This window comes from Paramisgurnus dabryanus, chromosome 10 (assembly GCF_030506205.2).
Source record: "Paramisgurnus dabryanus chromosome 10, PD_genome_1.1, whole genome shotgun sequence".
Lineage (NCBI taxonomy): Eukaryota > Metazoa > Chordata > Actinopteri > Cypriniformes > Cobitidae > Paramisgurnus > Paramisgurnus dabryanus.
In genome coordinates, this window is record NC_133346.1 from 13,504,189 (window position 1) to 13,530,162 (window position 25,974).

At 37.8% G+C, this 25,974-nt stretch overlaps 2 protein-coding genes across 2 annotated transcripts in view; both read right to left on the reverse strand.

Moving 5' to 3' along the window:
• Window positions 1-731: 731 nt before the first annotated feature.
• On the reverse strand, window positions 732-8,996 carry trim47 (tripartite motif containing 47). The gene is made up of 8 exons (XM_065257852.1): window positions 8,727-8,996; window positions 8,222-8,439; window positions 6,852-6,897; window positions 5,289-5,384; window positions 4,973-5,197; window positions 4,762-4,784; window positions 4,522-4,637; window positions 732-2,380 (listed from the first exon to the last, which is right to left on the reverse strand). The coding sequence occupies exons 1-8, from the start codon at window positions 8,910-8,912 to the stop codon at window positions 1,851-1,853; spliced, it is 1,440 nt and encodes a 479-aa protein (XP_065113924.1). The 5' UTR covers window positions 8,913-8,996; the 3' UTR covers window positions 732-1,850.
• A 3,004-nt stretch (window positions 8,997-12,000) lies between these two features.
• The window catches only part of frem2a (FRAS1 related extracellular matrix 2a), a 62,380-nt gene continuing 48,406 nt past the window's right edge, over window positions 12,001-25,974 (reverse strand). Inside the window, exons 11-25 of the mRNA XM_065257839.2 lie at window positions 25,615-25,797; window positions 25,183-25,313; window positions 22,857-23,015; window positions 22,004-22,307; window positions 21,684-21,815; window positions 20,509-20,840; window positions 16,935-17,127; window positions 16,335-16,439; window positions 15,578-15,622; window positions 15,026-15,153; window positions 14,791-14,925; window positions 13,535-13,661; window positions 13,238-13,425; window positions 13,001-13,147; window positions 12,001-12,760 (exon numbers count right to left, since the gene is read on the reverse strand). Coding sequence (XP_065113911.1) covers window positions 12,251-12,760; window positions 13,001-13,147; window positions 13,238-13,425; window positions 13,535-13,661; window positions 14,791-14,925; window positions 15,026-15,153; window positions 15,578-15,622; window positions 16,335-16,439; window positions 16,935-17,127; window positions 20,509-20,840; window positions 21,684-21,815; window positions 22,004-22,307; window positions 22,857-23,015; window positions 25,183-25,313; window positions 25,615-25,797 — 2,819 coding nt within the window. The 3' untranslated portion in view covers window positions 12,001-12,250. The remainder of the gene's footprint in view (window positions 12,761-13,000; window positions 13,148-13,237; window positions 13,426-13,534; window positions 13,662-14,790; window positions 14,926-15,025; window positions 15,154-15,577; window positions 15,623-16,334; window positions 16,440-16,934; window positions 17,128-20,508; window positions 20,841-21,683; window positions 21,816-22,003; window positions 22,308-22,856; window positions 23,016-25,182; window positions 25,314-25,614; window positions 25,798-25,974) is intronic.

Sequence of the window (25,974 nt, forward strand, 5' to 3'; positions counted from 1 at the left end):
TTACCAGTATATTTTCATTTCAATATTTTAGATTTTATTTTCCAAATGTTTATACTACTGCAGAAAAAACATGTAACATTGCAGTGGTTTTAACAAGTCACATAGAAGTAAAATCTACACATGGTGCCATCCAGCATTTAGGCTTAAGTGTGATGTAACAGTTTGTACATCAGCGGTTAAAAGGAATTAAAATAAAAGCACTACAGATACAAAAAGTCAATGAGTTTAAGCTGAACTTATTTCTTATGAGAAAACAGAGAATGATTTATAAAGCACTTCAACTGTTAAATGTCATACACGTTACCAATGAGTTGGAGAAAAGTAACTTGGGAACAACACTTTACGTTTGTGTACAGTATATTGTGAGTTATTATTGTATATTTAAGTTACCCTGTAAGTGTCAAAAGACATACTTTCTAAAAAATAAAAAGATATGCACAAAACATTTACGCTTTCTTTTTAGACCAACACGCCAACATCAACAATCCAGCTGAGCTCCCAATTACTATTACGATTTCGTTTGTGCTCATTCCTGTATTAATGGAGAAAACAAAACAGTTTAATACCCTTAACAAATTAGATTAGGGGCCAGATTCCCGGACAGGGCTTATCCTAGTCCCAGACTAAAATGCATGTTTGAGCTGCCTTCATTTGAAAACATCTTGCACTGACACATCTTAATATCAGTGCCATTGTTTGGCAAGTATTGGTTTTTGTAACGTTTGTTTGTAAAAAAAACTATATAAATGTCCTAATATAACTAGGCCTAGTCCTGAAATGGAAAAAAAATGAAGTAATGTAAATTGGAATCATTTATATAAACAAGTCTCTATTAAAGGGATATTTCACCCAAAAGCAAAAACGTTGTCATTATTTGCTGGAAACTCTTCACATGTCCTCCACTGCATAGCAGTCTGTAGCTAAGATAGGTTTGTACAACATTACACAACGGATCTGATAACTTTAAACAACATGATAGGTTACAAATACGTATATTTTTACAAATAAAATGGCATGAAGTAAATTAATATGTTAACAAAATCCATATCATGGGATACACAGTGGTAACCAAAAATCTTAAAGTTATTTGCCAAATACACAAGTTGCATTAAATTTAGCTTATTTTAACCACTGATTCAGTTTTCGACCTGACAAATTATTTGGTCTTCATTAACAGTGAGGTCAGAGACAAGACTACACGAAGGGATGGCTTACGATTAATCGCGATTAATCTACAGCAGAATTAAAGTTTTTGTTTACATCATAAATGTGCGTGAACTGTGTATAATAACTTTGTATAGATAAATGCACACACATGCATTTATATAATTAAGAAATGTCTACATGTGCATATACAGTTGTATATTTATGTATAATTTATATTATAATATATAACTATATTTTTTTCTTCTTAAAATTATACATGCATGTTTGCATATTTATATATACATAATTATTGTACACCGTTCACACACACATATTTGATGTAAACAAAAACATTTATTCTGCTATAGATTAATTGCGATTAATTGTTAGCCATCCCTAACACGAAGCAGCTCAGGTTTTCCGTAAAAACCTGCAAAGTCTCTCTACCTGAATGTCATCGGGGCTACATCATAATTCAAGAGAAATACACTCGATTATGGTGTATGAAAGCGGTTACACAACTAGTTCTTAATTCAGATCAACTGAATCCAAGAACCCCACAGCACTTGAACACAACCTCTCAGCAATCAGGAGGAAAGTGCCCTAAAACGTTTAGTTTTTCTTAATAGCATAAAAGCAACAACAGTAGCCTTTAGTTTTTATTTCTTCATATCCACAGATACGCGGCACACGTCTTGTGGTTTTCAGTAGAAATGGCATATTTGCAGTCGGCTGCCTGGATCGTTTTTCCCGGGGCTAAAGAAAGGCGACACGGGTTCGTCGAAGAACGTAACAAAGTTATAGATGCGCTTCATGGTGACGGCGTCGAAGAAAGTAACGTGGCCTCTGTCGTAATCCAGGAAGACACCGACGCGAGGCGAGTTCCAGTAGTCCGCCACGGGCACACGCGAGTCCTCTTCGTTGGCATATAGCCGGTCTTGAAGACACAGGCTCCAGTAGCCTGCGGAGGGTGAAAGATTGACAAAACCCTTACGGTTGCTGTACTCCGTGGTGACGCCCAGATACCAGACACCTTTGTCCCGTACGTCCACTTCCCAGTAGTGCTGGCCGCTGGAATACTGAGCCGTGGCGAGGACCCCAAAGAAACGCGTGAACCGTTGCGGCATGTCGGGCTCCTGGACGCGGACACGACCCTCCTCCACCTTGGTGTCGAAGTCGGTGATGGCCAACGAGGGGTGAGCGGTGTCCAGATCTAAAGTTAGGTTCTGTGGCACTGAAGAATGAGAAAAGAAATGGTTAGTGTGAAAATTTATTTTATTTAATTGCCAACACGTCGAAAAAAGACACTTTTGAAGAACGTCAGTGCAGCTTTTAATTCATACAAATAATTTTTTATTTCCACAGATTTTATATTTTGTTTAATTTATATTTAATCTTTTGTTCTGATGGACATGAAGGATGATATTTTGAGAAAATGTTTGTTACCAAACCGATCACAAGTCCCAATGACTTCCATAGTATTCTTTTTTTAACTATGCAAGTGAATGGGGCTTCTGATCGGTTTGGTTTAGGGATGCGCCGATACCACTTTTTTGGAATACGAGTACGAGTACGAGTACTTGCATTTCAGTACTTGCCGATACCGATACCAAGTACTTAATAAAAAACATGATTTAAATTTACAGGTAACAGCTTTAGTCATATAATTTAACAAAAAAACAAGGGACTAGTTTTCCAGTTTGTTGTAAACTCTGCCTCTTTGGACAACACAAGAGGCATTAACCCCTTACACGCCGCTCAAACATAGACATTTCTCAGACCGTGGTATCGATCCCTGGTATCGGGGGACTTTTAACGAGTACGAGTACTTTAGAAAATGTGGTATCGAGGCCGATACCCGATACCAGTATCGGTATCGGTGCATCTCTAGTTTGGTTACAAACATTCCTCAAAATATCTTCCTTCATGTCCCTTTTTTACAGGTTTGTAACAACATGAGAGTGAGTAAATGATGACAGAGTTTTCATTTTTGGGTGAACTGGCCCTTTAAAGCAGACATATCATGCTTTTAAATCTGTCCTTTTTACATATAAATCATCTATTTGTGGTCTATGTAAAGCGAAACTGCAATGCTTGGGTCTGAATTCCTCATTATTATAGCCCCACAGGCCCCCTTTCTACCCCTTTTCTGATGTGCATCTGAGAGCAACTCGTTTTGGTACTGTCTTTTTAAATGCACGTCATACCCTGCCCCCTCTCCAGGTTGCAGAGGTGACACTCGGTTAAACTCCACCCCGTTCGGCCATTTTTGTAGTTTTATAGCAGAGATACGATTATCTAGCTGCACAGAAACTTTTTATTTACTCGTTATTCACAAAATGTCAACAACGGAAGACTTGTCCATCCAGCCTTATATGTTCGCGCCAGAGTCGGAAACAGACTGAGAGGAAAATGAAGACGACGAACCTGCAGAACAACGTCTTCATATGTAGGTATCGCAATGGTGTGAGGCTGCAGCCTCCGGAGGTCGCATATCCAGGCTGCATACGTCATCAAGACGGTCTTATTTCAGAATATTAACAATTATAAAGTTGACTATTATTCTTAGTTAATCGTAAGTTGTTGTAATATGCTCATGACTTGCAAATGTGATGCTCAGTTAACTTAAACCAGGCTTGATGCCCAAAAGCGATCTCCGCAGGCTGCAGCCTTCGGAGTGAGAAACAGCACTGCTAAACCATGACCACCGTGTACTTTACTTTTTTACTTTAAGTTATAAACTGCTTACCGAAGTGCTCTGCTCGTCGTCTCGTAATTGACCCCTCAATCAGACGAAGTCTATCGGCAAATCCTTCTTTATACTGGCGGAGATTGGTGAAGTAGTTATCCTTAAAGTGCCTCGGGCACACAAAAATGACTTTACCCACAGATGTGAGTACATTTCTTACGCTCTCGTAACTTCTGCATCCTTGAGCTTGGACTACAATATCGCAGCGAGAAATATAAAATGGCGGATTGCTCGTAGTGTTGGGCTGGAAGTCGATGTCCTTATTTAGCAGTTCTGCTGCAAATACTGTGACGTAATTGTTCAAAAAACGTAATAGATAATAGAAAAATCAGAACCGGTTGGAAAATATGACCAAAACAGAATATAAAGATATCAACAAAGCACCTGAAGAGACTAATTTCAACTTTTATGTACTTATAAACACTACAAATATACAACAAAATGCATTTAAGAGCCAAGAAAGTGGATTTAGCATGATATGTCTCCTTTAAGCACACACATGTAAGTGATGCTGTTTTGCTGCCATGTAACCAAATCATTTAGCATTTGGGTCATGAGGGACGACAGCTGTCACCCCACTGGATGCAAACGTCCATGTTTGACAAGTGACCAAACTAAGCACTTACTGGTGTGTAAAACGTGCATCATCTTCTTCCACATGATGAGCTGAAAAGGACCTGTGAACTCTGAGAAATCTGGAGGGCAGGAAGAGGCCTGAACATCAAGGTTGACATGGCAGGGGCTGCGAGCAAGAAAAACACAATATGAGAGACATTTACATTTATGCATGCATATAAAGTGTATATATATAAACAATTTAACATGTTGAAGAAATACATTTTTCAAAATAATAAAGATCCACATACCTTGAGTAGGAATTACTGATATTCTGGGAAAAAAGCATACGAATGTAAAACTGTTAAATAATATAAAAAAACAACATGCTTCAGGGTGAAGGGTAATATGCTGGCAGAAATCTCTGCAGGTATAATTGAATCAGAAATAATTGAAGAAAATGCATTAAGTAGTTCAAAATATTGGAAATGTGTGTTAAACTTCATGAAAAATTTAATGTACCTCAAAGTTAGTGTCATCACAAAGCTGGTTCTGAATTTCAGCAATGGCCTTGTCCACCTTGGCTGCCTCGTTTTCCACACGCTTCAAGTTTTCGTCTAGCAGTTCGACGGTGACTATTGCTTCAGTCTCCAGTCTTTCCAAGAGATCATCCTTCTCATCCAGCAAAAACTGAACCAGGGCACCAACATCTTCCTCGATCTTCTCTTTCAGGGCTTGCTTTTTGAGCTGGGATCATAAAATCCACAACAGTTTGGGTAACCAACTGACAGAAATGTAATAATAATGTAATATTTTAGCACTTTGTTTGTATGTATACCTTGACATCGGTTTTGGCTTGCTCATCTGCGCTCTTTACTCTTGAACACATGGACTTCTGCCAGTTCAGTTTAATGAGTCTTAACTTTAGCTCACTCTGTATAAGAAAAAAATAAGAGAGAACCTTCAACATGAGACATTTTGAGGCTGTTTACACCTGATGTGTTTTGGTCGATGGGATCACAAGTGGACAAGAGAGAGACACATTCCGTTTAGATCTGGTATTTAAATTAATTTCTTTTGTCCACTTTCGACCACTGTTTGGAGACTGGGGGTGGGGGTTGAGTCCCTCTGTGGTACATCACGGTAAATAAAAAGGCGGAGGGTAGGTGGTCTTTTGTTGCTGTTTGCACATTCGACCAACTCTGAATGTCATCGGAAGGGGACAAGTTTTAAGCATTATTTACACCAGTCTTTAGCATCATCAACTTGTAATCCGATCAACCGAAGCGCCAGGTGTAAACAGCCTCTTTGTAAACTCATAGTAACTTATAAGTTACTTATGCTTCAATTGTGTCATAGCTACTAGTGATGCGCGGGTCCGTTTTTTTCCAACCCGCAGGTCCTGCTTTTATGAAATATTTGGCACACACCACTGTATTTTCAACCCCCCCCCCCCCCCATTAAAAGACATACTAGGCGTTTTGTAATGTAAATGAAAAGAGGCTTTATTTCAGCCTAAAAGTGCTTGGAAGCAGCCATTAAATTACATCGCCCTGTAAACTGGCAACAACATACGCTTATGAACCATAAAAACCAGCATGGACATATTAATAACAAGATAGGATAATGATAAACATTTTTTACATTTACAAAACAGAGTTTGTATTATCTATTTACAAATTCCCAACCTTAATTTCTCACGCATCTCGTGTATCATCTTCACTTTTATTTCTCCATTTGTTTTGCTGTTGTGGCTAGCAATGTGAGAAGCTTGGTGCTTTTGTGACGTGAGGCCAAAGGTTTGGGGATATCAAGTTAACGTTGCAGAGGTTACGTTGGTATGTAATTTAACCTTATCAAAAAAACCTAATAAAATATGAATATATATATATATATATATATATATATATATATATATATATATATATATATATATATATTCCCAAATATTTAATATAGGCTACAGATATTGCACACACATTGTCTTTTTCGTTTTTTTAATGAGCCGCCCCGCAATAAAGTGATACATTCTTTACCCGCCCCAATGAGACGAACTGCACATTACTCTTAGCTACCAAGAACCAAGAGGTTCAGATTTTTTCATAGGTTTTTTTTTTGTACTTTTCCACTTTGAGCTTGAACAAGACTATTTTGTTATTTTGTGCATTTCAAACAGTGCCCACTTGCTACTTTTCAAGGTGAAAAGTGTTATATCTTTCATTCTTGACGAAGTTTCTTGACTCAAGGTTAAGCAATGTGCTGAAACAAAACTGATGCCGGCACAGCTATTTATACAAGAGATAACATAAAAGGAGGATCGGCAAAACTTCCAAAGGACAGTCCACGAAAGTCTGAATCTACAATCTAAAGTTACTTTGAGATAAAGAAATCTAAAACTAACCTTCATGTCTTCAACAACCTCCGGAACAGGAGCAACATCATGGCGTCTAGAAAAAAACACAAACAGATAAAACCCACTGAAATGCTGTGAAATGTGAGGGATGAGGAAAAAATAGTACATGTCATTACCATGTACAGAACTCTTATTATTCATCTATGTATTTTTACTTCTATGGCACCTTTAAGGCTAACATTTTCTTGAATTTGGCTGCGCAAGTCTTTCAAAGCTCGCCAACGGATTAGAATGCATCTAATACGTAAAATAAGCAGGACTAAGTGCTTATGGGGAAAAGGTTCTTATGTAGCTTAGTTCTTCAGGAGTGATTTGTCGCATCAATCTTCTAAATTTTTTACCCAAAGTAACATAACTTTATACAGGATAACAAAAGGGCCACAAACAATATAAACCACTTAGGACCTCCTATGGGCAGTTGGTCTACCCTAAAGGAATGGTATCTCTTTGTTATTCACACTAATCTCTAATCACTTATCAAGCATTTGGTTCACACCTTCACTGTAGGCACATGTGTTAATTATATCTGGGCACAGTTGTAATGTAATCTGACATTGATTATGCATATCAAGAAATATACACAAAATTCTTCAATATCTATACTGAAATGCAAAAACATGCAATGTTTAGAGGCTAAAAATAATGTATAGTATGTGAGATACGCAAGGAATAATTGACGACGGCCGTTGATTTATTTAAAAAATAATACACATCGCGGGTGTGCATTATTTACAAATAATTAATTATTAGAGTTAAGTATTTTGCTTATACCACAGAAATTGCTAAGACACTGATCTGGTAGTTATTTTAAGATATACCACTGGGCTGTGAGAAATTTTCCGCAGGTGTGCATTATTTTTCGATAGCACACCTGACCTGATAAATGTCTTAAAATAACCACCAAAGCAATTTCTGTTTTAGGGATGCATAATGATTAATCGCGTTTAATCTATAGCAGAATAAAAGTTTTTGTTTAAATCATATGTGTGTGTGAAGTGAACTGTGTTTAATAACTTTGTAAAGATAAATGCACACACGTGCATGTATATATTAGGAAATGTTTACATGTGTATATACATTTGTATATTTATGTATAATTTATATATAAATATATTTTTTCTTACAATTATACATGCATGATTGCGCATAATCTTATACACATAATTATTATACACACACACGCACGCACACAATGTAAACAAAAACTTTTATTCTGCTATAGATTAATTGCGATTAACCGTTATGCATCCCCGCGTGGTAAATGCGAAATCATTGACTGTTTTTATTATTTGAAAATAATGCACAACCAATAATTCAATTCTTTCCTTACACATTTGACAGGTTAGGTGTGCATTTACCTGTGGGCTCTAGACTCTCGGCACACCACGCAGATGGCCTTTCTGTCCGTATGGCAATACAGTTTGAGTTCCTCGTGGTGTCGCTCACATTTGCCGTCCATCTTCACTGGTTTTGGGGGCGCAGAGGGCCTACACGTCTTCAGATAATCAAAGTCTCTCAGTTTATCCACCAAGTTCTTCACCAGGTAGTTCTTGGTGAAACCCATTTTGGCGAACACCTGTAAAATGGACAACGTTGCAAATAAAAAGGGGTAAACTACCGGCAATGTGTTGACAAAACGCACCGTAAGTCGGTTTGTATCAGCTGACAAAACGAACGTGGCCGCAGCTGGATGTTAGTCTCGATTGGTCGTTACGTCATATGATCAACAAAACAGTGACGTCCCGTTATAATAACACTGTCAGTTTAGCACAATTAGCATTGCACACACCCAATGTATGCAAAACCGCAATTCAACTATAAATGTAACTTACTAAGCAACGTTTATCAAAACAAACCACATACCATCCTGCACTCCGGACATTGGTAACCCACGTCGTCTCCTCCATTTTCTTCCCAGTGCATCAAAATGCACATGCGACAAAAATTGTGGCCACATTTTAAAATCACGGGGTCGTCAAAATAATCGAGGCAAATGGAGCAGACTAATTCCTTCTGCAGTTCCCCCCTGGAGTCTCCTGCAGTCGCCATATTTTGCAACCGTGCAACCGCTTAACGCAAGGCCAAAGTGATTTTCCACTAGCGAGAGAGAGCGCGAGCCCATTCTGGACCCACTTCCTGGGCCAGTCACGTGGTGCTCAGTGACGAATCTGATTGGTTAAGTCACCCAGACTATATATTTTATTACAAATACGTTAAAATGGCCAGGAAAGAAACGAAATTGTATTTTTTTAAGTGTTGCAATGTTATTATGAAATGTTGAAAACTAATTTATTTGCAATTAGGAGAATTCATATTTGAATGTTTGGAAAATTTATAATTTGTGGGTAGAATTTTTTATTTATTCAGTCAATGTATGTTTTTTGTATGTTTATTTGCAGCTCACTTTGTTAGAGTCTGAGAATGTTTATTTTTCTGAACATGTATATCCTGGGACCCACAACATTTTTAAATGAAAATATGAGAAAAATATACATTTTATAATTGAGTAGTTTTTATTTTTCTTGTCATTTTATTAATTAAATGCACTAAATAGTTTTTTTGTGACCCACAGTTTGAAAATGTTAAAAGTTACTGTAAGCAAATCTGTCTGTAATGACAGATGAAAACCGACAGAGGGCGCTCATGAATTCAATACAAAGAAAAAGAGATCTGAAATCGGCTTTATTATTGAGTGGATTAATCAAAATCTTAATCAAATCCTAGCAGGGGCAGTTTGAGACAAAAGTACACCATTGTGCAAGTTATTTGGAAAAGACTCATTTTATTCTTTTTTTTTTATAAAGGTTTGAGGTGAGTAATAATTTAGCAATGATAGGGACTGTGACAGCTGACAAGTAAAATTTGTTCTGTTATCGGTCCTCTTATTCCATGCAGACTATTTCATTTTGTTTTCTCCACCAGCAATATGGTTTAAAATTACTGCATTTGCTCCAAAAAGGTAATTCAGTTAGATTTCTCATTAACTATGCATTATCCACAACTAAACAGATTTGCACTTTCAGTGGAAAAATAAGACTTTCAAAGCTGTTAAGTCACTAGACTGTTTATTTTGTGCTTGAAGGCTCAGTAAATAAAAATGCGTTTAGCATTGGAAATATTTAGCAGTGAACCATGTACAAAAGCACAACATCTCACCATAAATACCATTTCACACATAGAAAATGAATGTTATTGTGCCCAAAATGTCATGTTTACATTTGATTGCCAACCTCACAATGCTCTACATATAAAGTATCCACTGATTTCATTGCATAGCACATTTCTTTTAAAATATTAACAGCACGGTGAGGAAAATACTTAAGAGGAGGTGACGTGTTCAAATACACAGACAACATGAGGTTGGTTCTTCACTGAAGTTGACATTTGAAATCGAGTCTGAGGCTAAAAGACATAAACAATAAACTCGAATATATGTGTACAGTAGTAACACAAAGAATTAACCAAAAATAAATGCAGTTTTCTCATTGTGAATACTGTGCATTAAAAAAACAAATTGGGAAATCTGAAAGATTTCCAGTGTCACAGTTTTTTCCCCAACAATCAGCTAAATTATCTTTAATGATACAGTAGGACTGCAATATTTACAGTAAGAGGTAATATTTGGGTATGCATACTCCCTATATGAATACATAAGGAATAATTGATGACAGGCAGTTGAATTATTTGAAAATAATGCACACCCAAGGTGGTAATGCGGCACGATGCAAAGCAAATGTGCGTTATTTTTAAATAATTCAAAGGGCCGGAGTCAATTATTCCACTTATACCACGGACGGTTACCACAAACATCGCTCTGGTGGTTATTTTTTTAAGACATTTGACAGGTCAGGTGTGCGTTTAACAGAAAAATAACCAACACCCGTGGAACATTTCTCAACCAATCAGAATAAAGCATTCAACAGACCCGTGGTATAATAGTGTATAAATAACAACAAATTCATATTAATTAAAAACAGCAGCAACCAGATGAAATATGACAACATTTGACTAATTGTAAACTTTGTGACATCAATGATATTAGATCTTACCATTAGGTAATTCACACTGAACAATTGAGAAAATAATAATAATAATATTTAAAATTATATTCTTCAAAGACATCAAGCAGCCCAACCTTGAATATAGCAACCAATACTGTAGTACAATTAAGTAAATACAAAACACTTCAGATGAATAACAGTGATACACGATACCAGTGTAAGAGTGAGTTTTAGTCCATTTAAATGTGCATACATCATTTCACCCATAAACAATGATCATTTCTCTCTGCCATTATTTATAGACGTCTTTATATCATCGTTACGACAATCTGTCCATGTTGGACATGCAAAATATGAAGTAGATACAATGTTTGTAAAGACTGAAGGGAGATTTCTTTGGGCTGCTGACTTGGGTCATAAGCTTCCCTTAAAGGGACACACCACTCTTAAAAAAAATATGTTACTTTTCCAGCTCCCCTAGAGTTAAACATTTGATTTTTTACCGTTTTGCATTCAGCCGGTCTGACGGTACCACTTTTAGCATAGCTTAGCATAATCCATTGAATCTGATTAGACCATTAGAATCGTGCTAAAAATAACCAAAATGTGTTTCGATATTTTTCCTTTTTAATACTTGACTCTTCTGTAGTTACATCGTGTACTAAGACCAACAGCAAATTAAAAGTTGTGATTTTCTAGGCTGATATGGCTAGGAACTATACTCTCATTCTGGCATAATAATCAAGGACTTTGCTGCCGTAACATGGTTGCAGGAGGTGCAATGATATTACGCAGTACTCGAAAATAGTCCCCTGCTATTAAAAGTAACGAAGGGGACTAGCCATATCGGCCTAGAAAAGCACAACTTTTAATTTTCTGTCGGTCTTAGTACACGATGTAACTACACTACAGTCAAGTTTTAAATATTACTTTTGAGCACGAAGCTAATGGTCTAATCAGATTCAATGGATTATGCTAAGCTATGCTAAAAGTGGTAGCGCCAGACCCAGAGATCAGCTGAATGGATTGCAAAACGGTAAAAATCAAATGTTTAACTCTAGGGGAGCTGGAAAATTAGCATATTTTCAAAAAAGTGAAGTGTCCCTTTAAAGGGAAAGTAGACCCTAAAATTACGTTATTAATTTCCCCCCTTTCATTTATTTCTGTCCAACAGAAAGGTAAAAAAATCTTCAGCTTTGGCAGAAAGAGAAGTTTGTCAGTAAACACCTTGCAAAAGCATATGGTGAGTGAGTAAATAATGACAGTGTGTTCATTTTTGGGAAACTAATCCTAAAAAGTAAAAATGGTCAGAGGCACTTGTTTAAAACAAATAAAACGAGACATCCAGTTTATTTACTATATGACAAATTGTACTCCATTAGTCCGTCAGACCTCCGAACTGTCACCATTATCAAAACTACTGCTAACTATAACAGGCTGCAGGCTAGAGGAGACTCTTGGGGCTTTTTTCGCAGGCGTCCGCCTTGAGCGAACCATCAGCATGGATGCCACGACAACAAGGATGGTGAGAAACAGCCCTATGAGGGCTCCTGCCACAGTTACTGCCTTTTCTTCTGAATCTCCCCCACTGAGCTCCCTCGGAGACAATCCATCTGCGAACAGCTCCTCCCCAGATTCAGCACGCCGACGGGTACGGTCCAGTGCAATGTGCATGATGTTTGTTCCTCGGTTGTTCTCAGGTCCGATATCCTCTGCCAGTGCTGGGACGTCACCACCGGTGGACCGTTTGAAGCGGCTCCTGGTTTCCGCTGGTAGAAGGTCACTGGATGTCATCGAGTGGTACTCTACACTACGTTTACCAATGGCACGCTTGGCATTGTCTTTTGAACGGACTGTGTAGATGGTGTGAATGTACCACTCCCTCCCTACTGCCACCTAGAGGATGAAAATGATAATGGAGGATTCTTGATAAATCTCATGATTTTTATCTTGTGAAAATTTATGAGCCATCTTGTTTAGATTTGTCCATCTATAGGAGTTTTTATAAAAATCCTCGGTTCCCTGAGGACCGAACGAATCAGTCATTACATTTGCTTTACTAATGCAAAACTCTACCTAGCAAGCTACAGAAACAGTTTACATCATCTTCTCATATTGCCATAAACCATCATTAACCTGAAATAGAGGAGTGGAGTTCATCCTGAATCCATCAGATCCTGGCTGCTTCACCAGAGAGATGGCAGAGGGGTCATCCACAGCAAGCAGGGCGTTGAAATCCACATCCCCGAAACTCTTGGCCTGAGTCTCTGGCTGTGATTTGTCCTGAAGGAAGGTGAATTCACGGGACCATTTTAAACATGATTACATCAGACTGATCGATTACAGATCAATTCGGATGATTAATGTACTCACAATGACTTTGAATCTGTAAAGCAGGGATGGTGAGTCTGCAAGGCATCCAAACTCAGATCTGGTGGGGTTGTATTTCGGTACGTATCCGTCAGCTCCAGTGCACAGATACACCTTCTCAATGTTACAGTGGAAAGAGTCTCCTAGGTTCTGAACAGGGTCAACCATCACCCGTCCATAGACTGTGTCACCTTGAGGAGAACATGCTCGAATATGAGTACAAACCAGAACGTGATGGTACTAAACTATAGTACACAGAGACTAAATGCTTTAAATAAAAAGGTTTTAAAATAAACACACCCTCAGAAAATGCTGCGTCACTTTCCTGACCAAAGCCCATAGATCCATCCGACAGCCACAATGCTTTCTTAGACAACAGGAATAATTGTGTGTTAAGACTGAACTCCACTGCAACAGGGTCACTCACCTAAAGAAAGACATGAAAACAAGGTTTGGTTTTAAATAAAATCATACTACACAATGTAAAGAACATTCTGTGAAAATATAACCTTGCTGTCTTTAATACTGACTAAGTAAAGCCATGATTAAAATCAATGTGAAATCAAACTTAGATGCTCCTAATCTGTTCATTAGATTATGAGACTTTAGCCTGGATAAAGAGTTTATGATAAAAGAGATGCTCGCGTTTGCCAGATACTCGCATAATCTCATGCGTAATCAGAGTTTAGTGTTGTAAGGGAGTGTCTTGCGTGTATTTTGTGAATGTGAGCGTCTCTTTTATCATAAATGGCTTTGACGCGTGTGCAGCAGGCACTTATTTTGACAAAACACGTGATGCACACAGTTCACATGACACAACAAACACATATTTTGAAAACGCAGACAACGCACGTGACACTCCGAACACATATTTTGAATTTGCGCCCCTTGGATGAGCAGTCACGAGCAGCCACTGAACTGATCTGTCTTTTATAAGTCTGATGAAGGCTCCTTGGATAAATAAAGGATGTAATACTACTCCATAGGTACTCAAGATTAACATGAGATAAGCAGAAACAGTGTGTGTGTTATGTCATACTGATACAGATTCATAAATTCATAAAACTAACCTAATATATTAGCCTGGGTGCCAGCCGATCTTAGCCCCGCCCACCACATTTTGAAAAACGGGAAGATCGGTCTGGCGTTTTTCCGTTGAGGAGCTACTATGCGAGTCCCAAAACTGCCCGACGAATCAAATTGTGAGGGCGGGCTTTATACGATGATGGACAGATGATCAACAGTAACGTATCAACCACGTCACCAAAGAGTGCGTGTGTTGAATCTGTTTACAATGAAATGGCTGCCGCTGGAGAATTCAGATGTGTGGATTCTGACATTGAGTCTGTTCTAAAAGATATGTGTTCGTATATTAGTAGCCTGAATTGAGTATGACAACGTCAGGCTACTAATATATGAAATAAATAAATAAAACACAAGATAAACTTGAAATATATACTTATTTTTAATTTGTACTGAACTGAATGATGTCTGATTGCTTAAAGTAAATTATAACAAGACCACATTTTATCAGTAATAGCTAAACCTTTGTTTACCTGCTGAAAGCGGATATCCAGATCAAAAGTAACAGGCTCTCTGGGATTGCAGACGGGAGGAACAGAGTATTCGACATTCAGCGCTGTTGTACAGGGGATCAATTTGATTGCGTATGTGCCTGAATAATCTCGAACCTGCAGATCACAGACACATCAATTTTACAGATAAATGCGTCAAATACTTATAAAATATAATCAAGACAGAGTCTGATCAAATACAGACTGAGAAACTCACAGCAAAGTCTGATATGAACATCCACTGCTGGACAGGTTGGTTGTAAGTGGGCTCGGTCCTTATCAGAGTGAGGTTAAAGGTCAAACCCGGGCGATCTGCACTCAACACCATGGACGTCACAAGGGATTCTGGGTAATCAGGTGAAAGATAGGAAATTAACTTATTAATGATATTTGCCTGGAAAGATATTTAAAGGAATGGTTCACCCAAAAATGAAAATCCTGTCATAATTTTCTCGCTCTCAAGTTGTTAGAAACCTGTATAAATTTCTTTGTTCTGATGAACACAAAGAAGATATTTTAAGCAATGTTTGTAACCAAACCGTTTGTGAGCCCCATTCACTTCCATAGGAAAAAAGAATACTATGGATGTGAATAGGGCTCATGATCGGTTTGCTTACGAACATTGCTTAAAATATCGTCCTTTGTGTTCACAAGAAATTTATACAGGTTTATAACAACATAAGAATGAGTAAACGATGACAGAATTTTTGGGTGAACTGTCCCTTTAAGGTAATTTAAACAACACAACTGTTCACATTCATGATCCTACCTCGTTTGACCCTACCTGCAGATTTTAGACCCCTCGGATTTGCTGCTGCAAAAAAAGGAAAAATTTTGGAAAAGTGCTTGTAATTCATATTTGTTTGCAGGAGAAGTATGTTGATAAATATGGAGGACCATAAGAGTCATGCAAAATGTAATAAAGAACTTCAATATTTAATAACTACCTGGACAATAAAAATAGCAATTAATAGATTAGTTTATAAATTCATTAATTAATCTATAAATAAATAGACAAAGTTACAAAAAAAATCATTATGTAACATTTTATTAGGCAATAAAAAGTGAGATTATAAAAATAACGTAGAAATGAAATATTAATCCATTAATAAATAGTTCAAAGTAATATAACAATTTACAAAAACAACATAAAACACTCAATAAGTTCATCATTTTGAATTGCATTTATAAATTCTTAATTAAATAATGGAATTTCAAAATGTATTTCAAAAAGCGATTTAAAAAGAGAAATAAATAACTGGATTTATAAATTGAACTATAATACTATAATTTCCGTTTAACATTTCTGTTTTCATTTCCAGATGGTTCTCCTTATTCTTTTCGCTATTCGATTTGCTTTTCGTTTTAGCCTCTCTATTTAGCTTTTCCGTTCCTTGCAAATGGTCAAATGAGAAATGCAAATTAGCTATGGCCAGGTGGATGTAACAAGCTCGCTGATTGGCTCTGATTGTACGTCATGCGCAGATTTATAGATCTCAGGTGAGACTTAATAAAAAAAACCTTACCATGATGTACTGCCACAAACAGGCCCCTAAAGCGAGCTTCAGTGCGGAAGTTCACCACAAGTCTTCCCTGATCATTAATCCTCATGCTGGTTGGATATAAGGCTCCTGCATAAACAAAAAAAAAATTAACCTCTAATTTCACAAAACTATTACAACACTACACACTTAAAAATGCATGAATGTCTTTGCATTTCTAAAACATTAAACCTAGTGGCATCTGCAAACAAATGATGCAAGCAAAAATAAAGGGTAAGGGATCTCTTGACAAAAATGCAATATAATATACATAACTGTATTATCATTGGTGCATAAAGACCTTGCATAATGAACTGTATTGTTTTTATTACTTTACAATGAGCCGTTTTTATCTATTTTATTAATTTACAGTTATGCATATGGCAGACGCTTTTATCCAAACAACTTACAGTATATATCAAACCCATGACCTTTGTGTTGCTAACACAATGCTCTACCAATTGAGCTACAAAAACACTTTCTGGGATCACTGTACACCTTTTCAGGGAAGGAAATAATACCATTTGATGCATAAAATACAAATTTTGTATATGATGGTACAGTGGAGTATTACTTTAGACTTACCCTGTAGTTCTGCCTGCGGAGGGCTGCCGACACCATCTTTCCACAAGATGGCAGTGTCGTATACGAAGGTGAGCCGCAGTTCAGAATGCAGGTCAAAGTGTTGCCAGCCTCCAGCGCCCACAGGCGAATGAAACACATATGAGACATAGAGAGGAACTCGCAGGGTCACGTACGACTGCACCAGGTTCAGCACCTGTTAAGACAAACAATAATGATCACGTTAAACGCTCTCTCATTCGTGAGTCACTTTGAATGTAGCGTCTGCTAAATGAATAAATGTACATTTCAAAGATGAATATTCAGGTATAAATAACCAATGTGCTCCACTATAAGTTGCTGTAAATCAGCTATTGCAAGCTATTGATTATTTGTCAAAGCAAAGTTCATCAATAATCACGTTTAGTTTTTTTTAGCCGTCTCAAAGCATAATCTGTTTTGATTGAGTAAAACATTTGCTGATTTACATAGTCAATTATAATCAAAATAGGAGGCGATAAAAATGTGCTCCTCTCTAATGAGCCTGTTCTGAACACCTGTCGGACGAAGTTTAATCAAGATGAGAAAAATCCCAATGAACGCTTGCAAATCTGTAGGGAGAGAGAAGTCAGGCCTTTCATATACTTCATCTGTTCAATATCTTTAGCAGGGTTTGAGCTTCTCTATCAATTTTAAACCCTTGTCTTTAGTTAGAGGAGACAGGTTTAAGAACAATTTTGGTAATAGCACTGAAAATCATTCAGAGGTTTTGATCGAGGGAAAGCTATTAAATAAAGAGCTAAGATTTTGAATTAACCCAGTGGGTTATGGCAAAGTCAATCCTCTTCTTTATTGACCACAGTAAAGAGAGTAATGACTGCCACTTAGTGTCAAGCATTATAATAGACTAAAAAGTACTAAATTCTGAATAAAGAAACTTGTTCATAGCAAATCAAAGCCTGAGTTAGAAGCCGTTCACACTTTAATGATAATATTAACTATGACAATAACTATAATGATAACGTTGTCGATTTTGTTGAAACTACACTTGAAAAAAAAGGGTTTGTTTTATCATACAGTGCTGGGTTTTTATGAACATCTGCGATGACTACTTATGCATCGACGACTTTAAATTCGAATAGATATGGCAGTCAATGATTTATCGGAAAATAAATTTGTTCCAAAAGTGATTCCAACTATACCGTTCCCTGTATCTGTATCGTTATAGTCCGCTTTTCTCTCAAATGTAGAAATATTTTAAAAACTGTTGTTATGGTCCATAGTGTGAACGGTCCTTTTGCGCAGGTTTTGAGCATCTTATGGTGCGTTCACACCAGACACGAATGAAGCATCAAGCGCGAGTGATTTACATCTAAAGTCAATGCAAAGACGCAATAGACATCCCAGGAATGACGTGATTCGCAAGCGTTTCAGGCATTTGGCTCACGCATTGTGTGATTGGTGCGAATTGTGCGAGTTGAAAAATCTAAACTTTGGCAGATATTCGTGCCGTTTTAACCAATCAGGAGCTTGATGACGACATGGAGAGTAGAGGCGGAAATACCAAACAAAATTGGAGGACAAAATCATTGCACTGTATGTGGACACCGTGAGCTGTACGACTTTGTACTTTTATAGAAACAGTAATGAAAAGGATCTTGCTTGGAAGAAAGTGAGCGAGGAGGTTGGACAATCTGGTAAGTTGTAAAAATGCTCTTTACTCAATTTGATATATAAATATATATTATAAGGAACACCATACTAATACTGTGTTTGACCCCTTTTCGCCCTTCAGAACTGCCTTAATTCTACATGGCATTGATTCAACAAGGTGCTGAAAGCATTCTTTAGAAATGTTGGCCCATATTGATAGGATAGCATCTTGCAGTTGATGGAGATTTGTGGGATGCACATCAAGGGCACTAAGCTCCCGTTCCACCACATCCCAAAGATTCTCTATTGGTTTGAGATCTGGTGACTGTGGGGGCCATTTCAGTACAGTGAACTAATTTTCATGTTCAAAAACCAATTTGAAATGATTCGAGCTTTGTGACATGATGCATAATCCTGCTGGAAGTAGCCATCAGAGGATGGGTACATGGTGGTCATAAAGGGATGGACATGGTCAGAAACAATGCTCAGGTAGGCCATGGCATTTAAACAATGCCCAGTTGGCACTAAGGAGCCTAAAGAGTGCCAACAAAACATCCCCCACACCATTACACCACCAGCCTGCACAGTGGTAACAAGGCATGATGGATCCATGTTCTCATTCTGTTTACACCTAATTCTGACTCTACCATCTGAATGTCTTAACAGAAATCGAGACTCATCAGACCAGGCAACATTTTTCCAGTCTTCAAGTGTACAATTTTGGTGAACTTGTGCAAATTGTAGCCTCTTTTTCCTAATTGTAGTGGAGATGAGTGGTAGCGGGTGGGGTCTTCTGCTGTTGTAGCCCATCTGCCTCAAGTTTGTGCGTGTTGTGGCTTCACAAATGCTTTGCTGCATACCTCGTTTGTAACAAGTGGTTATTTTAGTCAAAGTTGCTCTTCTATCAGCTTGAATCAGTCGGCCCATTCTCCTCTGACCTATAGCATCGACAAGGGATTTTTGCCCACAGGACTGCCGCATACTGGATGTTTTTCCCTTTTCACACCATTCTTTGTAAACCCTAGAAATGGTTGTGAGTGAAAATCCCAGTAACTGAGCAGATTGTGAAATACTCAGATCGGCACGTCTGGCACCAACAACCATGCCTAGCTCAAAATTGCTTAAATCAAATGTATATATATATATATTGCTCAAATTGAGTAAAGAGCGTTTTTACAACTTACCAGATATAGAATGAAGCTTGTTAACTCAAAATGTTCAAGCGCAATTTATTCGCATTTGTTATTAAAATTCTAGCATTTTCTTATCCTTGTGTTGTTTTAAATCTGTATGGATTTCTTTATTCTGATGAACACAAAAAAAGATATTTTGATAAATGATGTTTCCAGTAACCATTGACTTCCATAGTAGGAAAAACAATTACGATGGAATTCAATGGGTACCGTCAACTGTGAGCTTACCATCATTTATCAAAATATCTTCTTCATTAATTATCACAATACTTCCATAATATTTGTTTTCTTACTATGGAAGTCAAAGGTTACGGCAGCGGTGTGCTTACCATCATTTATTAAAATATCTTCTTTTGTGTTCATCATAATAAAATAAAAACTCATAGAGGTTTAGAACAACATGAGGGTGAGTGAATGATGACAGAATTTTTTATATTTTTGGTAGTAAACTATCCCTTTAAGCAACTTTGAACATCTAAAAAATAAATCTGTGAAAGTAAAAGAGAAAAAATCTAAATCGGATCCCATTAACTTGCTGAATGCTGACTTGACAGTTGAACCAGGTCTGTGCTGAAATTACAATACTATAAACATCTGCAGGTGTTTATGGATGGAGAAACCTGAATGTCTATTGTTTGCTTAAATCTAGGATTCCTTTCATGCCCAGTGTTATAGCTCTAAGGCAAGAACAGATGCATTTTATAAACCATCATCAGAATTCAGAGGTTTCTCGAAACTGTGTGGCGCCCCACCTGCCCATCTGTTCCGATGCTTCCCCCGCAGTCTGTGAGGAGTTCAGACATGTCATAATAACTCACAAACTCCCACAGACAAGCCTCCAAATTCAGGTTCCTGTAGTAGCGCAGCGTGCTCTGGCCCCTGAGAGCCACGCTGTACTGATACGGCAGAGTATCTCCGGCGCTCTCAATGTTTTGTGTGGCATTGGTCAGGAAGCCGTGGCGCGTCGAGACCTCGTTGAAGTCCAGCAGATTGGAGCATTTGTGGTTTCCCACCCGAGTGCCGTCGGGACTGAGTGTCAGCTCGAAATTGGATAAAGCACGTGTGGAGACGACAGGAAGCATGCCTGGTGAGATAACAAAACGTATACAAAATAATGACAGTTAATAGTTTCACATTTGTATATGCAGTATTACAAAACTGAATCAAATTGTAAGCTAAAGTTTAAACTATTTAGTTTTATATTTAAAAGTTTGTATTTTATTCCTCATTCAGTGGTACATTCAATACATATATAAGCCAATAATTCTCAATCACGTGTAAAAGAATTTGTCTTTTAAATGGCAAAGTTTCCATACTTTTGCTTTAAGTGTCAGATAAATAGTATATGCATTGTTTGTATGGGTCGATCAAAGAGTAACGTCAGTCATTTTCGAATGCAAAATGAGGTCACGGGCACCCAACACACACGACTCTGCGTTAACGTCTTTTTTGCCGTGTGCACCAACGCGCTCATGTGGATGCGTCGAGTATAAACAATACTTTAGAATGACATAAATATGATTTTTTTTTCATTTTTGGGTGATCTGTTTCTTTAAATGCACTTTTATTCAGGTTGTCAAGGCACTGACATTACAAGTGGGTTTGATGTGCAGGGCGACAATATTAACATACCTGTATCTGGTCAAACATTTGCATATGGCCTAGATTTCTGACGTGTTGTGATTCCAAAATACCTCAATATGACATTTGGACCTTTCTTTCACAAGAGTTTTGTCGGAGGGAGAAAACTTGTTGGATGGATTTGGTTTGCAAATTCGTGACATGACACTTATTCGTGTTTATGCATCATTCACATTTGAAACTGACAGCAAATCAACAACACTAGTTTTTTTCCCAGGGGATATATTTCTCGAGGGTCCAGACTAAGCCAACAGTCTGTCAGCCCGAAGGGAAATGATTGTCTCACCGTCTATATGGGGCATGGTGACAGTAAGCTTGATGAGATTGGCATATCCGGGGTCTTCGGCGCCCGTGTAACGCAGTTTGGCAGAAAAGGGCTCAGCGCCCACTGTGCCCAATTTACGTGGCTGGCACATCCCTGCTCGGAAACATCAAAGACATGAAACATCACTTCAAGGGTATTACCACCTACGGGTAGCCTAATTCCACATTGCAAATGCTATATTATAACCAGCAGCAACGGAAGAGCATAATGTTCTTTGGTGCTGTTATACAAAGCAAAGCATTGTTATACGATCCCTCGTAATGTGATGATTTGAGGCTCACCTTCTTCCTTGCTAATAGTCACAATGGGACTGCCGAGTTCAAGTCCCTCATCCCCGTTCGAATTCACAGCTCGGGCCGCGCACTGCACTCTCGAGCCCGCTTGGAAATAAATGGAGTCTAAAGTGATTATTTTGGAGGAGGTAAAGTAGGTGTCGAAATCAACCTCTTTCATTGGGCTGGTGACACCATCTGGACCACTGGGGGCGCTGATGAGCCATCGGTAACGGGTCAGGGTGTCGTTGATGTGTTCGCTTACGCAGATGGAACCAGTTTTGTCATAGTCAGGATATTTGGGGTTGCAGGCCTGGGAAAGAGGAAAAAGTTGGTAAAACAATTTTCATATTTATCATTTAATTATATGGTACTGTGTGTCAAACACAACGGTGTGGGGAAAAACAAAACATGGTGGCGTACAAAAGAATGTCATGGAGGATTTATAAGAAAAAAAAGTACTGTTTTATAATGATGCTTTGATTTAGGAAATGCTCTAAGGTCTTTTTTACAAAGTATTTTAACCTTTAAGACTCTATAAGAAAAAACTGTAATTGCAATCTTCTATATTCACATGCACTTCAAGTTTCCTTTGAGAACTTTATAAATGCTACCCTATAATTATCATTAAGTTACATGAAATTCTGAATAAAATAAAAATGTAAATTCAGTTGCATGGTACATGAGTGCTATTCATGGGCAGAACAGCCTGAAAATGTATCTCATTTGATGACAAATGTCATGGGTTTGATCCCAGGCAACACACGTACTAAAATACAAAATGTATAGATTGAATACACTTTAGGTTGCATTGGATGAAAGCATCTGCATAGATGTTAAATAAAAATAATGACAAACCTACCGTAACACAGATGACGGGGTAGCCGGCGGGTGGTTGAGAATTCTCTTTGGTTCTACGAACATCATCATAGTGCAGCAGAGACACAACGTGAGGCAATGAGGGGAACGTGACGTCAGCTATACTGTTACCCTCCTCAATGTACACTATGACTTTAGTCATCTGCCAATACAAAATGCACACAACTTTGACTCAAAAATTCATAGCTTAAATAAAATCCTTAAAGAAATGGTTCACCTAAATATGAAAGTACTCTCATAATTTACTGATCCTCCATCCAAAATGACTTTCTTTGTTCAGTTGAACACAAATAATTTAAATTAAAATGCCATCTTATATCTAAACCAATATGGTGAAGCTCCAAAAACACATAAATCCACCATTAAGCAATCCAAATGATTTTGGTGGGTTAATAAATGTCTTCTGAAGCCTGAAGATATTCTTGTGAGAGGACACAATATTTTGAGCTTATTTAGCTATTGGCATGCTGATAATGCTAGATTTATTGTTCAATCATTGGTTACAGCATCTCTCGTCAAATGCATTTCTTATCATGAGAGACACCCAAGAACCATCAGGATTCAACTGCATTGATGTGCCACCATATTTGAACTTACAACAGTGATCTGTATGTTTTCATGGATATGTGACGTATATACAAGCTAAAAGGCTCAAAATATTAATCGTTTTCTCTCACAAATGTATTGTTCACTAAAGAGCTCAATAGCCGCTAAACGGCACCTCCGTCAAAAATTACATATTAATGATATAAAAAAAAATGCTTTCGGCATGTATTATATGTCCATCAAATACCTTTGCTTTAAATTTGCTTAACCCCGGCCTGAGGCCATTCAGAAATACCAGTTTGTTGGGAAAATATGCAGATTTTTCTGCAAAGTCCTCTAAGTGCTGGGAAGATGGATCACATTTCTTCATTTTTATATTCTGACTTTTATCATTCTAGTGACATATTGTGTGATTTTGCAACTATTTACTATGTTTTGTCCATAAAAGTGTATTTTTCTAGAAATTAGGTTTTTGCCAAAAAGCTTGCATGCACTTAGAGGGTTTTGCAGAAAAGGTGGTCAAATTTGGTAAATACCAAGGAAATGACTAAAGTGACATTTGTAAAACTAAATTACTAAAATTTGTCAGTTTTTTATGTGCTCACATAGTATAAACGCACAACCTTGCAACGTATAGTTTATTTGACTCGTACATGTACATGCGTTTAACGCATGCGCATTGTACAACTTAGTTAACTTCAAATTCAAGGACCTTTCAACGACTTTCCAGGTCCAAAACCCTCAAATTCAAGGACTAAATGTGGGGAGACATTTCAAGTGAGAGCAAGGTTACATCATGTTAGCTATTAAGATACATTGTTACAGTATCCTTTCGAGGAAACTCGCGCTGCGTCACTGCAGTGACACTTTGGGGACGCTTCCAGGGTTAAGTGCGTCTGAATGTGTATATTAAATTTTACCAATTGTGAGGCTTAACGACAAAGACTCATATCAAGTATATCGCTATCTGAAATATTGCCGAAGACAGCGTTACAGGGACGCAGGAAGTATAGCAAGGGAGACGCAGCGTCTCGTTCCCTTCTCAGGGAACAACAGCTGCATACGTAACCCGAGACGTTTACCTGTGTCAAACACAACCATGCAAAAACGCATTTTGGTATGAATCAACATTCGCATACAGAAGATAAAAGCATTTAAAGCAAATAGTTTAGCACGTGTGCATAAAAGGCTAGACATTTTATGATATTATCCTACACTCCAGAAAACTTCTTGCATAAAATGATTCCAGCCTTTTCAATGACCTGTATTTATTAATGCCCAGGGCCTTGAATTATTTCCACCAGATTCACAAACTTTCAAGGATTTCAAGGACCCGTTCGAACCCTGATTGTGAAAAAATGCAAAGCATCTCCTGGGCTACGTACTACATTCTCCTGTAGGCACATATGCAACTAAACTTCGGCCTTAAGGCATTTCAATTACTGACTTATAACATTTTTATTGGCATTAAAGTGAAATTACTGAACCTAAACATAAAAGGCTGATACCCACTGGAATGTTTTGGATTACTTTAATAATGGATAGATGTGCTTTTGCAAAGCTAAGACCCATATAAGAATATACCATGATAGCATTTTAATACAAAATGATTTGTTTGTATTTAATTGAAGAAAATTAGGGATGACAGGAGGATGAGTACGATGAAAGCATTTTCATATTTGAGTAAACTATAAAAAAATTAAATTTTAGAGTCTGTTTTGTAAACTGAATATATCCCACCGAACATTGAGAACATTTCTCACCTGTGTTTCAGCAATCATGTTCTCGTCTGGTTTCAGGTGAACCGTGAAAGCTTCTCTCATCTCTTTAACACCATCAAACAGGACCTCCACCTCCACTACGTGTTCGATCTCACCCGCTTTAAACTCGACGTCTGCACGCACACACACAAAACAGCTGATTACACGCACTCCCGACAAGATAAACACCCTCGTGAAGTATCGCACTCCTCCACTCATCCTAAATGCTTCCACACTTGATTGCACATGTCATTTGCATCCTGAACTCTATATAACCTGATTTAACTGGAAAATGCATGCACGAGGTAGCTGTTTGGAAGCGGTGCTATAAAACACCTGCCAATCTACAAAAGATAATTAGATGCGGCATATTCAAAATGCAAATGACGGGGTCTATCGATGTGAGTTATGCACGGATCTCTGTGGATTCCTCACCCTGAGAGATGGGATGGTAGTCTTCTCCGGATACAGCCGAGCCGTCCTTGGTGTGAACCCTGACCAGGGATACTCTCGAAGCGTCTCCTGTCCGGCGGATGGGTATTTTCACCAGCGTCACCTGGCCTGACTCTTTCGGTTCGCTGACGCTGAACTTGGTCTCGGAAAACTTGATGATGGGCTCTGAGGCAGAAAGATGAAGTTTATCTCTTAAATATTTCGCTTTTGTTGTCTCAGCCAACACAAGACAACATCACAGTTTAATGAAACTTCAACCAATTATGGAGATCTTAACATGTGAGGTATTAAAGGAAAAAACACAGTTTTTCAATATTTTACTATGTTCTTACCTCAACTTAG

Coding starts and splice junctions, on each gene's coding strand:
- trim47 (XM_065257852.1), bottom strand. CDS start 8,912: ATGGCGACTGCAGGAGACTCCAGGGGGGAACTGCAGAAGGAATTAGTC. Junction 6,898..8,221: donor CGAGAGTCTAGAGCCCACAG/GTAAATGCACAC, acceptor GTTTTTTTCTAG/ACGCCATGATGTTGCTCCTG. Junction 5,198..5,288: donor AAGCCAAAACCGATGTCAAG/GTATACATACAA, acceptor TTATGATCCCAG/CTCAAAAAGCAAGCCCTGAA.